Source organism: Saccoglossus kowalevskii, chromosome 8, assembly GCF_978046115.1.
Source record: "Saccoglossus kowalevskii chromosome 8, keSacKowa6.1, whole genome shotgun sequence".
In the NCBI taxonomy this organism is placed as follows: Eukaryota; Metazoa; Hemichordata; class Enteropneusta; family Harrimaniidae; genus Saccoglossus; species Saccoglossus kowalevskii.
In genome coordinates this window covers 27,683,759-27,704,966 of record NC_140648.1, presented here as the reverse complement: position 1 = coordinate 27,704,966, position 21,208 = coordinate 27,683,759, and the positions used below count along the sequence as shown (strand labels likewise).

General features: G+C 33.0%; 1 protein-coding gene across 2 annotated transcripts in view; it reads left to right on the top strand.

Annotated features, from left to right (window-relative positions):
• The first annotated feature begins 798 nt into the window (after window positions 1-798).
• LOC100376300 (septin-9-like) overlaps window positions 799-21,208 on the top strand; it is a 37,236-nt gene continuing 16,826 nt past the window's right edge. Inside the window, exons 1-3 of one of the 2 annotated variants that reach the window (XM_002741978.4) lie at window positions 799-977; window positions 1,171-1,201; window positions 20,011-20,166. In XM_002741978.4, coding sequence (XP_002742024.1) covers window positions 966-977; window positions 1,171-1,201; window positions 20,011-20,166 — 199 coding nt within the window. In that variant the 5' untranslated portion in view covers window positions 799-965. Of the gene's footprint in view, window positions 978-1,170; window positions 1,202-15,784; window positions 15,937-20,010; window positions 20,167-21,208 lie in introns of those variants that run through there. The other variant, XM_085502436.1, reaches the window with a different exon arrangement.

Below are 21,208 nucleotides of genomic sequence, written 5' to 3'. Positions count from 1 at the left end.
TAGAGGCTGTTCCGTGTCTGTCCCTTTACACAATGGTATTGTGGAGATGAAGCAACCCGCGGAAGATAGTTACTATGGTACCCAGTTTTCAACTTGAGAAACCCCTTGAAATGTGAGGAGTCTGAACAAACCAACCCTTATATAAAATATTTCTAGATGTATTGAAGGAATACATCTTGTCCTAGTAGAGTGACTGTGATCTTGTGTACAGCAGCGTAGAACACGTGAAGGGATAAAGGGGTTGACCCTTGGAAACTCCAAGTGTCAGTATATTGGACAATACAGTGTACACAGAGAATTTTCAAGAAAGTGATTCTACAGGTAAAATTACAGAAAAAAAACAACAAAATATTTATATTAAAAAAATTCCACATACATTCGATATATAAAATCTTGTGGAAAAATGTAGTTCAAAAATAAGCGAAGGTAAAATAACTCCTTAGTGAAAAACAAAACAAAATTGCCAGCTTTTCAACTCGAACTACATACGTATCAGAAAATATGAATTTGCCGAAGAAGCGATGCATTTTTGCTTCAAAAACATGTTTTGGTCAAATTTACCACAAATTCCGGCAAGTTGCATAATCATTACTAACGTTATTTTTTTTTCAAAACAAAGTTGTCCATGAAAGTAATGTGGTTAAATTACTTTTCATATTTTGTATTAAAATGTGAAAAATGAAACCAATAATGAGAAGCATTTTAAATTTTTAGCGCGCAATGATGACGAAAGGGTGGGCGACAGCCCTGGAAACTGAATGCATATCACGCACAGTTGCGTACTTCCGGTAAAATGTCAGTGAGTTCTCTGCATACCTTGAGCGTGTTCTCGTATACCTGCTCCCTTCGCGACTTGTGATTTCGGTGATTGTTGTTTGAACAGAATTTACAACTGTTCGTTCACCAAAACCGGCGGAGTGGTGGATATTAGCCAGAATATTGTACCGTTCCTATGGGGCCCTGGTATGGCGTTCGAAGTAAGTAGTTATACCCGGGCAGATGCCCGGTTAGACAGATAGCCGAATCATGTAACAAAGTTCATCCAAGTTCATCTTTGACTTGCCGTCGTCTGGTTTCCGGCTTATTTATTTTCTCGATGATGTCATCGTTACTGGTGTATTTCTCGTCCTATTCAGTCGCCTAATACTGTGATGTTTGCTCAATTTGCAGGGAATACGTTTATCGAAATCCCAAAGTGAAGGTAAGTAGTCGTCAAATGTAAGTATAGTATCAGAATCCTGGAAACACAGAACATGGAGGTAAATGCACAGAACGACATGCAAAAACCCGGAACAGTCATAATTTAACCAGCATTGGTCGCACTTACAAAATGAGGAAAACTTGGCCCTGTGCTTCATTCACGTCTATGACATCATAGACTGTGTCTCCCCAAGCATGTAGCTCCATGATTCAAGCAAGTAAAACATGTACGGCCTCACCCGAACACAGAATGGCGCCCTGACATGACCTGGCTAAAAATACAAGTATGTTCAAACACTCATTGTCTCAAGACTAAAAGTCAGGTGCGAGTAAAATAGATGTTTTTCTTGAACAATATGTCGTCTGTCACCAGGCGTTCACACTTGATTGGGCATAGAGAAGCCGGTAACTGCATCACAATGAACTAAGATACCTTGTCGTCGTCACATATTGTTCACTCACTTAGGAGAGTTCTTGAAGTATAGGTATACAGGTAACCGAAAACTAAAAAAAAAACACTTCTTTTTTTCTCCAGTAATAGTTTTCACTTCTGCTGATGTGTGTGTGTGGGATATAAATGCAAAATGTAACAATTTTCTCATTTGGTACTTAATAAATATTTGTAAATTCAATTCAAAACTGAAATATTGTGATGTTTTCAAATGATGTCATTGTGCACTGTATCCATTGATTGGCGCGTTGGATTCAGCTGCCATTGAAACTCACAAATATTTTTAAAGTTAATGAGAATGCATTTGTTGCACTAAGAGTAGGAAATTATGTACCAATACAAACTGTGTGAAAATGGATCCAAACTATTACATAACTATGAAAATGACTAAAAATATGATCGATCAAACAATTCACTCCTATTCATCCTGGGGGAGGGGGTAAAAGTTATACAGCAGTATTATGGTAACTATTAACAACACTGGAATACTGAATACTTGAATTTCTTTATTTCGTAGCTCACATCGAAAGACTGATCTTTGACAGGGGAACATTGCATTTGATTACCCTTACTTCATTGAAATCGACCATCAAATGTTGTACATCGCATAATTAAGTGTGGAAACATCCCCCAAAATACGTTTTTCGAATCCCGAGCGATGTTTGACGCGACTACAACGCTATGATCTTTGTTTGTCCTGTTTTTACGATCGATTTCACACATAATACGAAATCTCGCAGTGAACGGGAAATGGTCTTTTCATAATGTACATGCAGCTGTATTTTATCCATAGTAAAACTGCGGCTTACATCAGAGTTATTAACAGCAAACATCCAACCACAGGAAAGTGATATCCCTTTCTGTAGCTCTGTGTCAATACCATCAAAGTCAAACAAAATCGATATTCACACCATTAACAGCACTCGAAAGGCATTGCATTTTAAGTTGACTTTGCTCTAAAAGAAAATCCTAAACATCATCACATGAAACTAAAAACTACCACAGCTGCTTTGTGTTTGCTGAATAGACACTCCAGTATCAGCCGTAATGTTGACACAATAACCGATATTGATACAGTAACAGACTGCGGTATTGACTTTGAATGTAATATTGTATATTTGGTGCGTGTCAAACTACTGAGCATATGCATTGCGTAAATACATCAGTGTTCCTTGGTTAATGGGTGTGATATAAAAGTCAATTTAGTGTTAATGCAACTAGATAATGTATTTTTAATTTATAATAGAAGTCTTTCTGTGTGGCTATCAACTGTTGAGTCATCAAGTTTAATACATCTTGCAGTAATTTCTATATGATTGAGTAAATTGTGCCCCTGTCAGTTAGTGGTTTATCATGTGAAAATTTGAAGTGCATTTTGGAAGCAAAAACAAGGGAATGTTAATGACACTTGTAGCATAGTATTATTATATGCAGCCCAATTTGCAGTTAAAGTATTTACTCGAGACTATTGCACTACTTTTCTAATTTTATTTCAGTTTATGCAGCATTACTGTTTTCTATAATTATACTGACTTGTAATTAGAAAAATTAATTGTAATTAGTTATTTGTTACCAAAACTTGCAAGCAGGTAATGCCTTGTTAATCTATTCAGGGAGAAAACTTAATTCTGGAAGACCAGTTAGTTGTCGGGTGAAGATTTCTAGCAACAATAACTTATCATCATCATTGTGATTCTCATCAAAACAGTTTATTTCACACGTTTGTATTGGGTATTTAAATTATTCAAATCTTAAATGAATATATATTTTAGGCTAAGTTGTGTTTGTCATACATGTACAGTGTAATACAAAGCTGTATGGGGAAATGAAATGTTACATGTAATTACATGTATAATATAATAAAATTTAACTGTTGTATTATGGTAGACACTGAAATACACGTTTCAGGCAGGGGTCTACATTGGTATTCCATGCTGAAATTGATGTCGTGGAATAAATTAAATAGATATTCATTTGCTTTCCTCTTTCTGTTCCTGTTTTAACTTGAGTTTCAGTTTTAGAGCTACATGTACATGTTCCTTTCTATCATATTGTGCTAAATTAATTAAGCTTTTAAAGCTGTTCCCCTGAATACAAATGCTTGCCACTCAAATAATACTTTAATATCATGCAGCTCATGTCCACAGTCAGCTGGAGTTCACAACAAATTCAATCTCGTAAATAAAATATATTCAGACCCAGAAAATTTTATTTAAATGTGTATTGAAATTAGTTCTGTTTTTGAGAAGATTTGGATTTTACTGAGCAATGAAACAGGAAGTGGGCTCAGAATCCTCAGTTTCGTATTCACAAAATTTAGTTTTTATTCTCTTAAATTGTTCTGCTAGTGTAGTGCATGTGCTAACTATTTATTTGGCAAGAGTACAGTGTATTTGTGTGATCAGATTTTAATGATCCAGTCAATAAATGCAATTTTATGGGTTTTCTGTGCTTCTATTAGTGATGCTCTTGTAACAAATACAGTGGTAATCTTGTTTTTTAACTTAGTCAATTTGAGTTAATTGAAATACTGATGTATTAATTTTTTTTTTCATTATCTTAGTTTTCAATCATTCGAGTATTGCAAAGTCACTCGGTCTTTCTTGTCTCATCATGACTTCCTAGCCTCTCCTGGGCAATGAGTCATATGCATGATATCATTAATGTCTAATTACTAAATTTGCATATGATTATGTGGTCTAGTACATTCCTCAGAAGATTTTAGCAGAATTGAAAATAAACTTTTATTTCTCTCAGTCATACTTCTAATAACGCCTTTAAGATCTGAAAAATCATAAAAATAGAGTTATCAGGAAAATACATTTTTATTTTGTCTTTGTAAAATTGATAAAATCTTTAAATCGACCCAGACTCCTTAAAACGTCACTGTCAAGTTTTGTCACCTTTCACAGAATAAACCTGTCTAATTTTTTTCATATTTTTGAAATAATTTTTAATTTTGATCAAGGAATGATTCAATAGGAATCAGCTGAAAGAAATAATTTAAAAATTCATAAAAATATTGGATTAAATTTTTGGCAGTAATTATCATGGAATAAGTAGATTTGTCAATGCTGACAAATCCCTATTTTGAAGGTAAATGTACTGTTTTTATTTAACATGTTATATATAAACTCAGTGGCTGATATAGTATCTTTGCCACATGGGGCACAAGTTGACAAACTGAATTGCATTTTGTTCAGTGTGGCATGCAAAAAACTTTTTTGGAGATATTTGATTCCCATATGCATGATGTATCATTATTGGAAAAAGGTTCCGTTCTATGTTGGTTTTAAAATTATACAAATTCACTGTAATTTGAGATAGTCAGAAGACATTTTGAAAAGCAAAGTGGTGATTTTGCTGTTTCAAAGTTGTTGTGCAATTTTTGAATTGTGAATTCAATACATTTATGTAGAGTAATAACATCAAATAATTTTACTAATAGATTGCAATTGGCTAATTAAAATGACCATGTGACTGATTTAGGCACATCAGAGACAAATTTAAGTTGTCAGGGCGATGTGATTCAATAGTAGAAACCCATTTGGTAGACCATTCTATAGAATTTTGTTTGTTTGATTTTCCTTCATACAGAATTTTGTGTCAAATAAAATAATATACATGTATATATATATCTAACATAGAATGCAAAATTTAGCATTTTCATGAATTAATTTTCTGATTATACTTTGCCCATATGTTTTCACCTTAATCACATTTTTTGGGGGAAATATGAAACCCCTAATTCTCTCATATCTCTGTCATGAATGATTATGGATTATGAATTATTCAAGTAAACACAAATTAACATCATCTGTTTGCATTATTGATATTCAGAAACAGCTCTCCATTTCATTGTGTCTGCCTAATGTAGCATGATTTTGATTTGCACTTGATGAGACATTACGGATGTAGCCCTGTATCTATAACATCTTTTATGATATTTTATCTTTTTGAAAACTAATTCCGCTTACCAGATCCTGTTGTATCAAATGCCCCACTTTACCAAAATACCCTACTATGTGATGAATCCCTAGAAACGCTGGGAGGGGAGATGGTGCAGTACAAATTATTTGTTCCTTCACTTGATTTTGAGCTAGATAATTAACTTTTTTTTTTCATCCACAAATATGTTTGCTTTTTTTCTTGATGGAATGCATTTGTTCTGCTGTTTTTTTCCCTGCCACCCTCAAAAAATTGTTCGACTCAATGGAAAGAGTGCAACTGTTCTTGTTATTGTACTATAATTACTCAATAGTGTGAATTTTTTATTTACATAGTAACGCTAGAGTGAATCGTATGCATGCTATACTGTCAATACAGATTTCTTACACTATCAGACACTTTAATATTTTATTTTTTAAGTTATCGGTTATGTCAGTTTGATTAATGGCTTTCTCTACCTGATATGAGAGACCTTCTAAATGTGATATTTTAAATACATGTAGACTAGTTACTGTGAGGCTTTTGGGGGGGGGGATTAAAGGTCATGCGAGGTCTAGAGGTCAGCAGACAGGTTGAACGAATGCTTTGATAAAATTTGCATGTGACTTGCATGAAATGTACAAGTTGTATTAACCTGTATGTATACAATGATTGTTTTCACAATGGTGTGGAAACTGAAATCACAAATCTTGATATTCAAACAGTTAATATAGAAAAATCTACCCAGACAAAATTAGTTTTTTGTCAATCAAGTTTCCATATTTGTTGCCAGAAAGTTTTTTTTTTTTTTTTATAACAATTGTGCTCTTCTGTTATTTTAATTTTATTTTTTTGTATTTAATTTTTGATATAAAACTTTCTTCAGTTTCTTAGCCTGAAATGGATGCTTTTATTATTGTCATCCTAAAATAGTTAATTAACGCAAATCTCAGTTAATTGTGTTTGGGTACAATCTTGTTTCTTCATCATTTGCCAACAAGTGTTAAATATTATAAGCTGATCAGTCCAACATTTCAGTTTGGGTCCCATGTGACGCCCAAATACTGGTATGTAAAATACACTGTTTGAAAATTAAACAAGTGATGCATGATGAATGACACATGACATACACAATAATAAAAAACACAATTCAAAACAAAACTACAATGAAAAACTACTTTTAATCCAATGCATGTCGAATGCTGCCAGTAACATATGGATCAGTAAAATTCTTTTCAAACACTGGAGTAAAAGTAGATATTAATACAGAAGGAACATTAGTCTATTCAAAAGCCTCTAAAATATTTCACACTTTATATATAATTGAATTATTATTTTTAGCAATTAAATGTTGTACTTTACTTAATTTGCAGTACCATATTTGCTCTATTAGAAGCACATCCCCCCCAAAATCGCATACAAACCGCAAATTACATTTACTAAAAATACTACCTTTTGTTACTATAAAAACACTGTAATTTACATTAGCACATACATTATTAATAGGGCAAATAAGGTATACTAAATCATTAAAATAGAAAATTGTGCTACTAGAAGATCATGTATGTTGGCATTAAAACACAATTTTCTTAATTTAGAAACATGACTGGCATAAACAAATATTTTAAAATGCTCTCCAGAAATAATGAATTTACGATTTCCAATATGATATAGGCTATAAAATGTACTGCAGATGTACTGCACTCTCAAATCTTGTATTTAATTTTTTGCATATAAAACCCCTGTGTTGGTACAGTGTTATTGCTTGGTACCATTTGTGCCAGTACTCTATTTTAATCAATGCTCAAACAAGGCTGTGAGGGCGCCCCACTTAATCTTATGAAGCAGATGAATACTCAGGTAAAAAAAAAAAGATGTTTGATTTGTTGAACTCTTGTAACTAGAACAAAAGCATTAATTAGCCAGTGTTTAGATGTAACCAATAAAACTATTTACTATTTTGATATTAAATAAGTATTTTGAAATTAAAACCTGTCCACTTGTCCCAGACTGGTATATTTTAGCTGGGACAGGTGAATGAACAAATTGCCTGTCCCTGTGGATACATGTAGGTGAATAAAGATACAAGTTTTTACTAACTGACCAAATTGGGTACTCCCAAAAAGAACTCTGTCAAACACAGTATTTTGACACTAAATTCCGGAGGACTTATATAATATATCTCTCAAGGCTTGCCTTGAATATACTATCAATTGTGTCTAAATTTAGGACACAAATCAACACTACTTAAGTTTTGGATGATAATATGTAAACTAGGTTAGCGATGACAACACCACAACTTTAATTGCCTTGGAGATTCTGGTGCATACACATTTGCATATACCTTTAATAACAAAACAGTTAATTACATTGTCCCCAGTGATTCACCTGTGCATGGTGAATGGATATTTGTTTGAATTTTGAGAGGACACTCAGTAGCCATAAGTTAATTGTGTTAAAGGTTGCTGCAAAATGAGGTCATAGAAAATATTTTACTAAAACCATACTTTTCTATTTATTTATTTAAAAAAGTTTTCGGCTACACTTTAGGAAACAAGTTTATTTTTATAACGGTGAATGTTGAAATCACTTTTAGATTATTTACTCAAAGGCCCTCTTAGGGATACTATAGAGATTTGTTTTTTTGCTACAAATCTCTACAAATGTGAATCGCAACAACTAGACAAGATATCTATCTTGTGAACTAGGTCACCTCAATATATAGTTTTTGGCTGAAAGCCATATTTGACTAAATTAATTAATTACCCTTGTAAAACTTTTTAAAATTTGAAGTGTCTTTAGAACTGCAGAAACAAATGTATGCTGAAGACTTTAATATCAAGAAACCAAACTGACTTTTAAATTATTTATTACTTAATATTAATACATTTTCTGCCACACGTACACAAAAATGTGTATAAATATGGTATTTTTTCTGACCAATATTGTAATCTAATTATTTAAACATACTTTTGTCGAAACAAAGTGATGATAATTTTTTAAAAATTATCTCTTTTGAGATATTCACATATACATGTAATCTTCGTTTCACCTATGAGAATTTGATTACAAATGGTACATTGATATGTATGAACAAATTCTCAGGGGGGGGGGTCTGGAGCTTGATCCATCTGTTTAAAGACTTCATAGAGAATACAATGCAACAACAGATAACATGTTGATATATAAATGTTATTATATAAATTATGATACCCCTACACATACTTTACTACCCTATTATTACTAGCACATAAATTACAAATGTGTATGTGCATAGTATATTTGTTCACACAAAAATCGAACACATGCTGGTGTTGACTGTAGCGCTTATTTCGTTGATGCACTATTAAAATAAATGCATTTTTTATTTATGTGCATTACCACTGGGTATTAGCAATGCACTTAATAGGGAAATATGATAATTGTACAGTTGCATCGTATTAGTCAAGTTCAATTTCATTTTAATTATCATACAATTGAACAAATTCGAATCTGTTTTCTGTCAAAAAGCCTGTGAAAATTATATGGATCCTTTTCAAAAGATTTTAGATTCTATTCCAATTTTAACCACTTTCCATTGCTGCCCTAGATATTCTTACTGTTATTATACCCAGCCTATTAAATTCACTCAAATCAAGTGAGGGTACCATATCTTACGACAGATGACTTTGTTTGGAAAGCGGGAATGGTTGTCTGTGAACAAAGGCAGGTACTTAGAGACAGGCATACTGCCATGAAATGGCACTCAGCAAAGCTTTATAATTGTGCAGTACAATGTGGTAATCGATTAAGGAGTTGATGTATCTACTTGCATGCTTAAAAACATACAAAAGAATCAGGTATAAGTACAGTGCTAAAATAAAATATTCAATGTGTTTAATTTTAGTGGATTTGATGTTACAGGGATTTTTACTAGGTTTTAAATTCACTTGTTTGATATGTAGGAAACGATGCAGTCTATAGTATATTTAGATGGATTTTTTAATTTAGTACATTTAGTTATTTGTCATATAAGTAAATAATTGAGCCATCTACTTAATTCAAAAAACGACCTTTGAGCAGCATAATTTCTCTGAACAAAAACAAATATTTTGCCATACAGTAATTCTTAATTACTCTCTGTGGTTTAATTTTGATGATAGTTAAATGCACTAAATTAAAACCTAATGAATATGAAGAGTTGACTGCGCAACCAAGTAAATTTCAATCTACTAAGATTAAATACAGTGAATATTTCTGAATCCAAAAACAAGAACATTCTGGATTGTATGATTTGAATGAAGATTAAGTTTATTAATTAATGCTACATAGGCCTTTCAATATCAATTAATATAAATGCAAAACTAAATAATATTGAGTGGTAATGCTTTGTATTTATGTTTTGAAATGCACCATAATTTCCCATACTTAAACAACAAGTCCTGTATCTCATGTGGATGGTCTCTTGGGGGCGCTGTTCAAGCCTCATCTTTACACTGTATTGTTATCTCTTTGATGAATAGCAAATAAGATGTCAAGGCTACAGGCATTCCAACCAAATTGTGAGGTTTGTACATGCTCCAAGTATTAAACTTTTAAGTACTTGTGATGTTTTCATAATTAATTAGTACAGCAGGTTTCTTTTACGTGCGCAGGTGAGTATTGCACAGGTGTGTAGTCCATATACAATGTCACTTTTGTAGATGTGGTTGATTAATTTTACCTATTAGGGTGTGAAGTATTTAGTGTGTTCGACGTCTTTATGCGTTTTCAAACGGGGTGACTGAAAAACAAATTCTATGTTTATTAACACCATTACATACTGTGACAGTGGAAGATGCATGAAAATTAACTATGACTAAGTATAGTACTAGACACTATTATTGTACAGGTGTGCAGTTCACTTTTTAAAAATATCACTTTTTAATTTTTGTTGCTGTGGTCACTTTTGTCCATTAGGGTCTGAAGTGTGTTCCGGATATTAGACAGCTCATTCGTAGACATTACCATTTGAAATCCACCCACCCCACCCCTAGTTTTCTGAGGTGACTGCAAAACATTTACACCATTAAATACTGTGGAAGATGCATTAACATGTATAACTATGGCTAAGTATAGTGATAAGCACTATTAATACACATCTGTTACACCATGCTGTATGTATAATGTTATTATTCATTACCTGTGTCATACCTTATTTGGAAATATAATTTTCACACCTTGGCATGTATCCAACATTAGAAAACATGGCAGCCTCTGGGGCAGCCTACTGAACATATTTATTTACTTTTCACCACCCAAGTCCAAGACTTGATACAGTTTAGAAGGAACAAATTATGTGAATGTTGATTTACATGAATAATTAGCATTAAGTTTGGAAGCATTCAGATTTTTTTCTAAAATCACACATGACCAAATCACAGATCCTTTTAAAATTATATTTTATCCAAATAACAAGTTTCCATGATCATACCAGGCTCCCTAGAGCACCATAGTGTATTTAAAAGTCAGTTTGCCATGAACTGACCGGTAACAAAATGGTGAATTCGGTGAAACTATTGTGTAAAAATCATTTTTTTTCAACATCTCACATCAGTGCACATGTAATCGACTGAGCTTATCTGAAAGTGTCTGGTACAAAACCCAACTTAGACCTTTCAAATACTTCATGGGACACCCTGACGTGTATTTGTTTTCAACTAAAACAATTTTACTAAAGAAATGGAGCAGTCCATCATCTGCTGGCCCTCGAAAATAATTTTGTTTCCAGTAATGACCTTGTTAATGACCTATGTCATCATGTGGACTGTTCTGATCATGTACACTGCTGCCTATTTTTTCATACAAGTTGCAGTCAAGACTGTTTGCAACTGGTGTGATATGTTGTGAAAATCCAATCTCAAGTCGCAACAATTCGTTGATGACAACAACAATTCAAGACATGAGCGAGTCTGTGAAAAGAGATGCTGTTTTGAGTTTATATACAGACATCGAAAAGCATCAATAAATCTATGTTGCCCCCATAACTCAATGTTTTGTTAATTGTTAATTGAAGATTGAGTTACTAAATGTGGATGTTCAACAAAAACCAAAATGTATGTTGTTCGTAACCCAAAGTTCTGTCCACTGTTACTGGTAATTGAACATAGAGTTACAGTTTGAACAAGGTCTCGCAAAAGTGGGCATGGCTACTATAATATGGACGTGCTCATAACTCGATGCCTGTAACTCGAACAATTCAGCATCTCCTGTGAAAAAAGGATAAGTGTTCATCTCGGGATTTGTGTTCTATTGTCTATGATGTGTATTACATATTTTATGTTTTTGAATAGAATAATCTTGCTCATTTCGATTGCACAATCAAACCTTTTCAAGCCTCATAGCTGCCTTTGACTTGTGTATGAAACTTACACAGATGGGATCTTAGGAGCATATCACCATTTATTGATATTCAAGTTCTTAAATTACTTGATATTATATTATACAATTATGTGCTTATTTATTTGTCAATTTTAAAACTTGTTTATTTTTGATTCTTTTGGTAAAAACATTCCTGTATATCTCAAGTTTGTACATGGAGAAAAAGTGAAAATAATTATATTGACTGACAGGGTACTTTTTTTCTTCTTTTTAATTAATGTGTTTTAGATATATGATAATATTTGTGCTTGTTTTTATATGACATCACTAATCATTATGTCGTGTGATTAATAATTATTCATGAGGATGTTTTATTTGAATAAACAAATGAGTAAACAAAAACTAAAATAACAGCAGGTGCAATTAATTTCCTTTGAAAAATCACAGCAAAGTAATATAGTCGCGGTTAAAAATGTCTTTATCTTGTAATCATGAAAAATGCTTTTTAAAGATTATATACTTACACAAATATTAGCATAAATAGAATTAAATTGTTCCATGGAAACTGTTCTCAACAAAACCATATTTGTCCATTTGTCAAAATATTTTTTTCTTACCGCTCAACAGAATGTTGTGTACTGTTGACTAATACACAATGTACCACACGAACAATAAAAACAATTTAAACTTGAAATACCGCAAAGCTATTTTTTTTTTATTGAGATTTTGATCTTTGAACTAGATGGCAGTCTAGCACTTGGAACACTTAAATTGTCTGTTCTCAAAGAATTTAAACAGTCCTTTTCATCACATATCGACTTGGTTACCATGAAAACTGTTGACTGTAGTGTTAGTTTGTCACACCCTTGATATAGTTATTGGCATAACTTCAGTTCAGCCATGCACTTCATAGTGAGATAGGTCAAGCGATAAGCCCACTTAAGGGATACTTCATGTAAACTTACCAGTTCAAAATAACCCTTTATCACAGCTTTTCTGTTCCAAGTCAGTGACGTTTACGAGCCCCTAGAGGAGCAGCTTTACTCTTGACCTGCAGTGAAAACTTTATCAGACTTTTCAATAAAAAAAATGCTAGAAAACAACAGTTACTGATTGGTATTCCATCATTACCATTATTCTGTATGTCACTTGTGTCCATATTGTATGTTGCCCTCAGTGTAAATATTACTTCCTGCATAATTTAAATTGTTCTTTACCATCTGTGAAAGTGTTTTTATAATTGGCTGAATGTATATAGAAGTTATTTGTATTTTGTTTAACTTTCTCAAATTTGGTTTTTTAAATCTTGGACGGCGGAGGTAGTTGTGCAGTGATCTGTTCAATATGGTTTCCATAGCAACATGTGACAAATACACTGTTTCTTTACCATCTGTGAAAGTGTTTTTATAATTGGCTGAATGTATATAGAAGTCATTTTTATTTTGTTCAACTTTCTCAAATTTGGTTGTTTAAATCTTAGGGGGCGGAGGTAGTTGTGCAGTGATCTGTTCAATATGGTTTCCATAGCAACATGTGACAAATACACCGTTTCTTTACCATCTGTGAAAGTGTTTTTATAATTGGCTGAATGTATATAGAAGTTATTTGTATTTTGTTCAACTTTTTCAAATTTGTTTTTTTGAATCTTGGAGGGCGGCGGTAGTTGCACAGTGATCTGTTCAATATGGTTTCCATAGCAACATGTGACAAATACACCGTTTCTTTACCATCTGTGAAAGTGTTTTTATAATTGGCTGAATGTATATAGAAGTCATTTTTATTTTGTTCAACTTTCTCAAATTTGGTTGTTTAAATCTTAGGGGGCGGAGGTAGTTGTGCAGTGATCTGTTCAATATGGTTTCCATAGCAACATGTGACAAATACACCGTTTCTTTACCATCTGTGAAAGTGTTTTTATAATTGGCTGAATGTATATAGAAGTTATTTGTATTTTGTTCAACTTTTTCAAATTTGTTTTTTTGAATCTTGGAGGGCGGCGGTAGTTGCACAGTGATCTGTTCAATATGGTTTCCATAGCAACATGTGACAAATACACTGTTTCTTTACCATCTGTGAAAGTGTTTTTATAATTGCCCGAATGTATATAGAAGTTATTTGTATTTTGTTCAACTTTTTCAAATTTGTTTTTTTGAATCTTGGACGGCGGAGGTAGTTGCGCAATGATCTGTTCAATATGGTTTCCATAGCAATATGTGACAAATACACTTTCTTTACCATCTGTGTAAGTGTTTTTATAATTGGCTGAATGTATATAGAAGTTATTTGTATTTTGTTCAACTTTCTCAAATTTCGCTTGTTTAAATCTTGGACGGCGGAGGTAGTTGCGCAGTGATCTGTTCAATATGGTTTCCATAGCAATATGTGACAAATACATTGTTTATTTTCACAAAATTTGTACATATACTTCACTGCTAGTTTGTTACATGTACAGCAAAGTGTATTTACTGATATTTCCTAATTATAGTGTATTTTAACAAAACACCTGCTGAAAACCTCCGCATGGGAGTTAGCGTATGATGTGTTAAATATGATATGTAAAAACAAAACCATACAAGCTCATATTTTGGCTTGCTTGATTTTTTGTCCATTTATGTAATTTTTAAGGTAATACTGTAATTTTGCGAATACAATTTCGCAAATCAGTGTCTTTCGTGAAATGTTATCTTCACAAATGCCATAGAATCTTCAAATCGTACAAATTTCTTGCAGTGAAAAATAAACAATTTACAGTATTGTACACTGTTGTCATATAACTAAGCTACTAGTGTAAAATCTGTATTAGAAGCTGCGGCTTCTATTAAAATGGTACAATGCAACAGAGGGGATGCGGCTTCTCTTAGAGCATGTACACATATGAGAAATGGTGAATGTTTGCTTCTCAATTGTTCAAAAAGAATAGGTGTGACTTCTATTATTACGATACTAGTAATACAACATGTGTGTCCAAAATTAGAATTATCAATTCTGTAGCAGTTATTTTGCTATTCTATTTCATGGTAACAATGGGTCATATATTAATCTAGCATACAATAATTTTTTGTTCATGTATTCTTGTAATGCTTCTCATGGCACAAATACGTTTTTTACTTTTGTAAATTTTTAGTAACGCACTAAATGTAACAGTAAACCCTGTCTTCAACAGTGTGTAAAAACTAAATTGAATTGCTTCATACACTCAATGTGAACCATACATAATGACAATGTTATTGTATTCAACAGTTGTAATGCTATAGTTGTTGTAAATAGTTTGTGTCTATAGAATGCCATAGACTGGAAGTGTCCCAATAACTGAACCATGATAGTACATGTAAAAATTCCTACACAGTACTGCTTGTGATGACAGATTGCAGTACCTCTGTGAAACCTGTATTTTAAGCTGAACAAAAAGCATATGTGTCCTGTTATGTCACTTTTATATTATCTCTAATAATTACCCAAACAGATCAAATGATTAATGGTGTTGAGTAAGCTAAAACAATGCACTGCACTCTGCCAGTGGGTTTAGGCATAGAGGGTCTATGGTTTAGGTGAATCCTGATATGCGTTTGGACGCTTCCATTGTTATAGCAGCAGGGTCAGGGACATTCAAGAGGGGAGCACTATTTGCACTCCAAGCTCTGTTGTTGTGCATGTGTAATTTAAAGAGCTGCAAAACAGGAAAGTTTTCTATAAGCAACAAAGAACCCATTATATATGTTGTACTCGTCAATGGAGGTAGCTGAAGGGGAGTCGGGGAGTCGGTTAATGCCCCCTTCTATTTCTGTGATTGACCCCTGCAAAAAGTAAAAAGTGACAGTGTGAATGAATAGATGCACACGTGGGGTGAATCGCAAATGCTTGCTGAATCATTACTGTAGTCTGAGTGAGCGCACTGCCTGTCATTCCTCAGTCATTATCAGGAGGGTTACGTGCAGACATAGGAAAATATAACTAAAAAACACTTTGTGTGCAAGATCAGCTGTTTATTAACGAGACTGCATGCATTATCCACTGTAAAGGTAGGTGTAAATGTACTCCTCTACCTAGACATCATACATGTGTAATGTTAATCATGCTTTATCTCTTGTTGTCATGCAAGTATATCCCTCGGGAGTGAAAAAAAGGCGTAACCATAGTATGTTTCTATATTCTTGATAACAATACTACAAAGTATACAGCTCTGATTGTGTGAAGCGCAATACATGCAATTGCCATTGGATATTCTGTGTCAAATTAAACAGAATTCCAATCTTGTTTAGTTCATTCATTCATTGGCTCTTGATATCCCTTACATTCCTTTCTTATTGGGACTACTAGACAGCAATATATTTATAGATATGTGATATTAATTTCTTTATGACTTGCACAGATATTTAATCTATGATACAGACAGGTTCTTTTGATTATATTTATAAATTATTATGTCAGATAACAATTTCCTTTTTCTTAATCACAGTTTCAAGAGCATTGCTGCGGCAAATTTATTGATACATTTTTTTGTTAACTTAATTGCCAGTCATTCTGTTTATTCTTATTAAATGGCCTTCACTGATACACATTTATCATGTCAGTGATTGACCTTCAGAAAGTTAGGAAGTCTACACAGGAGTACTTTTGAGGGGGGGTGCTGACAGAAAATTCTTAAAAACAAATCTACAATGAAAAATTACATTATATGTTTATGAGAAAAAAAATCAGTGAAGTGAAGGAAAAAAATAATTTGCTGAATTTTGATGTTACTTTCTTCCAAGACTTTCTGTTGGTCAAGCCCTAGGTGGCATGTTGAGATTCAAATAACAAAAAAAAAACGTGCAACAATTAAATTGAAGATGAACTCTGACTAACATATAAATGTAAGAGTGTCTAGACAACTGTTCCAATTTATGAGAGTACATGTTAGTGTGAAACAGTGTAAATAAATGACTGAATAAGTTTCTATTATAGGGTACTGCCCAAAATGGTTTCTCATTTATTTCATTTCATCTTTTGGAAAAATTTGATTTCTAATCTGGCATATGTCCATGATATTAAGTGTCTGATAGGCACATTCAATATCACTTTGTGTTTGAAATCTGGGGATCTAAAAAAATGTCAGCTTTCATCACCCAGGGTGAGTGACCATTGAGAACACTGTTTGCCCTTCACTTAGATTTGAGTTAATTTTTTTTTTTCATAGTGAGGATGATGTTGCTTTAAATTTCTTTGTTTCTTTCTGCTATCAACTGTGCTATATGTATTTTTCTGTAAAGTTTGTACAGAATCATTTTTTGTTACAAAATTTTTCCCTGTGCAGACCCCACCCCCCTGAGTTACTAATGGTCAAAATGGCTATTAAAAAAATAGACATGTATACTTTTGTGAGTATTTTACCCAAAATGTTGATAAAGCCCTATAGAAAATGAAAAACTATGTCTATGTGGTTTAAAATTAACAGAAAAAGATTTCAGAGAAATAAATGAAAATATTTCGGTGGGAACAAATACTGTGTTCAAAAAAAGTTGAAAACACATGTGTGGTATAAACACTACTACTTTGGAATGTTACTTTGTTGTGTATATGAACTTGGTCTACATGTGTTTGGTGATTGAGAGGTGAATGATTTGTCTCTGTCAAGTCCATGTTATATGGTGTTTGGTATTACCGAGTCCACTCAGGATAAGAATGTACATGTATCGTGAATAGTTGGAATAGCAGGGGCAGACCAATTAAAATAGAAGTATCATTGCATACTCCATGTTAGTCCTGAAATCTGATGTTGCTTATTAGATATCCGGGGTCACCACGCTCTGGGGCTCATTTCTCAAGATAGGGTAGGCCTGCTATTAAAACATTGCCTGCTGAAAGTTTCTATGGGATAGCCAAAATTAATGGGAAAAAACGGCGTTGACAGGCGATATGTTAAGAGGTTTGGGAGAACAGTGACTGTGTGTAAAACATACTGGTGGGATGATAGTGAAATAATTTTTTTTTTTTTTTTTTTTCCCCACATGATTTACTCTCTGAATTTCCTTCTTATTTAACATTCAAAAATTGTAAAAGAATTACCTGTTATTACAAGTTTTATAAAACAGTTTATTATGCAATTAAAAACACGTCTAGTGTATCCATAACCTTATTTGTTCAGTTCTAGTAGAGACTTGTGACTTGGGGGTCTCGATTGCACCACTATACACATACTTGTCAACAGACCCACAGTTACTCTAAACAGTAGCAGTTATAACATACAAACACTGAGATAAACAACAATTTCCAAAAGTCTTGTTTGGTACATCTAGTGACAGTTGTAGTTAGGGTGCCTTATTATGTGTTTTAGCAAAGCTACAAGTACAAGTATAATGCTCCCTATTTAATATTCACATAAAATGCAGTTACAAAGTTACATTAAAGCAATTGTACAACATGTGAAGCTATCAATAAAATTATATCAATGTGTGATTCAACGAGTTTCACTGTATTGTTATAAGCATACCTGACCAGGAATATGTACTATATAATATGTATGTCAACTTGTGGTTGTAAAACTGTGCTCCTCTATGTTCTTGACAAATTACTGACTACATACAGATTATGTCCTTTTAAATGTAACTGGATTGAACATTAAAATCACATAATTTTTAGTAAACCAATAAATAGAAATTTTCGAAAGAAATTATTCCAATGTTTATTTCTATCCAGCATGCTTCTGTCAATATTTAAATGACCTCTCTTGACCTGACCTGAGTTGACCTAGAATAATGGAATGTGACCCAAAGTCAGTAACAGGCAAATAATACATACTAATTAGGCAATTAACTGCTAACTTTTGAATAGCTAAAATCAGTTCATGAATTATAAGTTAATCACCATAATTATCATGTGTACCCCTGCAGGATTAAACTAATCTATAGCCCAGTGTAGCTTTAGTAAATGTTAAAAAGACTATGTAACAATAAGTTTAGTCTGGTAAGCAAGCATTATAATTGTGTGAGTTAATAAAATCATTAACTTTCAGGACAAGAAGTGCTTGAACAAAATTCATCTAAAACCTTAACTGTATTAACTTGATACGGCTTTAATTAAATTAAAACAAAATCGATTAGACTACTTTTTTAAATTGAAGAGAACTTTTTAATCAATTGTTTTATTTTTGTTAATTACCCTATGTAATATATAACATTCTGAAAGCATGGACAACATAGAAGGGAATGTTTCTAATTACTAATATTGTTTGCTCCAGAGATAGTTGCGTGAACAAAAAAAAAACTACCGTAAAATCTGTATTAAAAGCTGCATCCCTAATAGAAGCCACACCCATTCTTTTTGAACAATTGAGAACCAAAAATGCACTATTTCTCATACGTGTAGATGCTCTAATAGAAGCCACAGCTTCTAATACAGATTTTACAGTACTCTTTTGTTCCAGCAGAATGTGTACTCACTCTAGATCATTTGAATTATTTTTCAGACTAACTGTTACATAATATTACAATATATATGTGTACCGTATTTGTTTTTGTTTTAGAAATGAATTTCACTAAAAGTTCACCTAAACCAAAAATTGTATTTATTGAATTAGTAGTTGATTGACATATGACATGATTATTTTGACTACAAACATACCTATGTCATTTGTGTAAGCTATGATAATTCATTTTTACTTGTTATTTATTTTATCAGTGAAAATTGATGACATCTGTGATTTGTAAAATGTAGGTACTATGCCAAAACACCATGGCCTCATTTGAGGGGAATGAAGTTATTATTGCAAGTTATGCAATATATCCTGTAGCCATACATCTCAAGTGATTTGATTGAAAATACAGCATGGATACATGCATCACAAATGAAAAAATAACTTTTCATACACCTTATTGTATGGAGGCGGTATCGTTCGTATGAATGCACACATGGGCATACTTGGTTAATTAAACTAGCATTTCATTCCATATGGAAATTTAGGAAGACTAGTGCTTGTTTCAGTGTTGGCTACAGTGTTAGTGGTAAAACTGGTAGATGCAGAAAACATGCGACACGACACCGAATCACAGATTCTGTTATCTTTAGTAACTGCTTATAAACCATGTTACAACTGTCATTTTGTGTTTGTATTTCAGCTGTAAGTGCAGTATTCTTTGAAGCTGACACTCAGAACTCTGGTTGTATCGACGTCAAGCTTGTACCAGCATTAGTACGCAAATTATTGGGAAGACAACCACATGGGTTGGACCCTCACATTGTCAGAATTAAAGCAGAAGCTAGTTCAACAAAAGGTAATGTCCAATTTAGGGGAGGGAGGGTTTCTTCTGCAGTATGGCCTGGTGGTAGGTAGAGTTGATATGTACATGTATTGGGAGGGGGGTATTTCTAGTCCAGTGAGGGATTACCATGGTCGGACAAAATAGTTGAAGTAAGTATGTTTTGTTGAAATATATTCACTCACCATATCAGGTAAGGAAACAGTGAACGTAATATATTAATGAAACAGAAAAGAGCCCACACATTGAATCTGATAGAGTGGGTAGAAGATTGGCTGCTTTACAATGTAAAACAGTATGATGTTCTTTAAAATTTGCTTTTTTTAAAAATACATGTATCAGAATATTTAAAAAAAACACTGTGTAAATCAAAACTTCTTGATATATGTGTATGTGACAAAATTCAAACTGCCATCCCCTGTTTCAATTGGTCAACCCTTTATCAGTTCCAAAAGACAATTTAGCTCACCATTTATGACATGGATTCTATTAGCATAACATGACAACAAGAAATTGCTCACCAACATTATGCTCACCATTTATCCGATAAATTAAATAAGTTATAATCAAAGTCATTCAGAAAGTTTTATTAATTTGAAATGAACACATTTTGGTGATTCAAAAAAAATAACGAAATTGTCTGATAGGAATCATCGTCCTCCTTGGCATTTAGTTCTGTAAAATGCTATCGAACATTCAACTAGTCCTGTTGAGTGTTTGATATTGGCATAAGACAAGACCCCCCCCCCCCCCTCCTCTGAAACCCTGTGAATAGTCATGGTAACCTTTCACCACATTACAGTGTTTTTATTTGGGATTACCATCATGTGGAAGCAGTGAATGCATTAAATTCTCTTTTAGAGAAATCTGTGTTGATAAAAGTTATCTGAGGTCAGTATGTTGTTTGTATATAAATGTACCTACTAATCAATAACTGTCAGGGAATAGTGTTTTGATAGTTGATGAGATGTAGTACTTGACTACATCACATGTGGTATTTCATACACCACTGATAAAGTACACCATGCTTAAAGTGTGTAATTTACAATAGCATGAC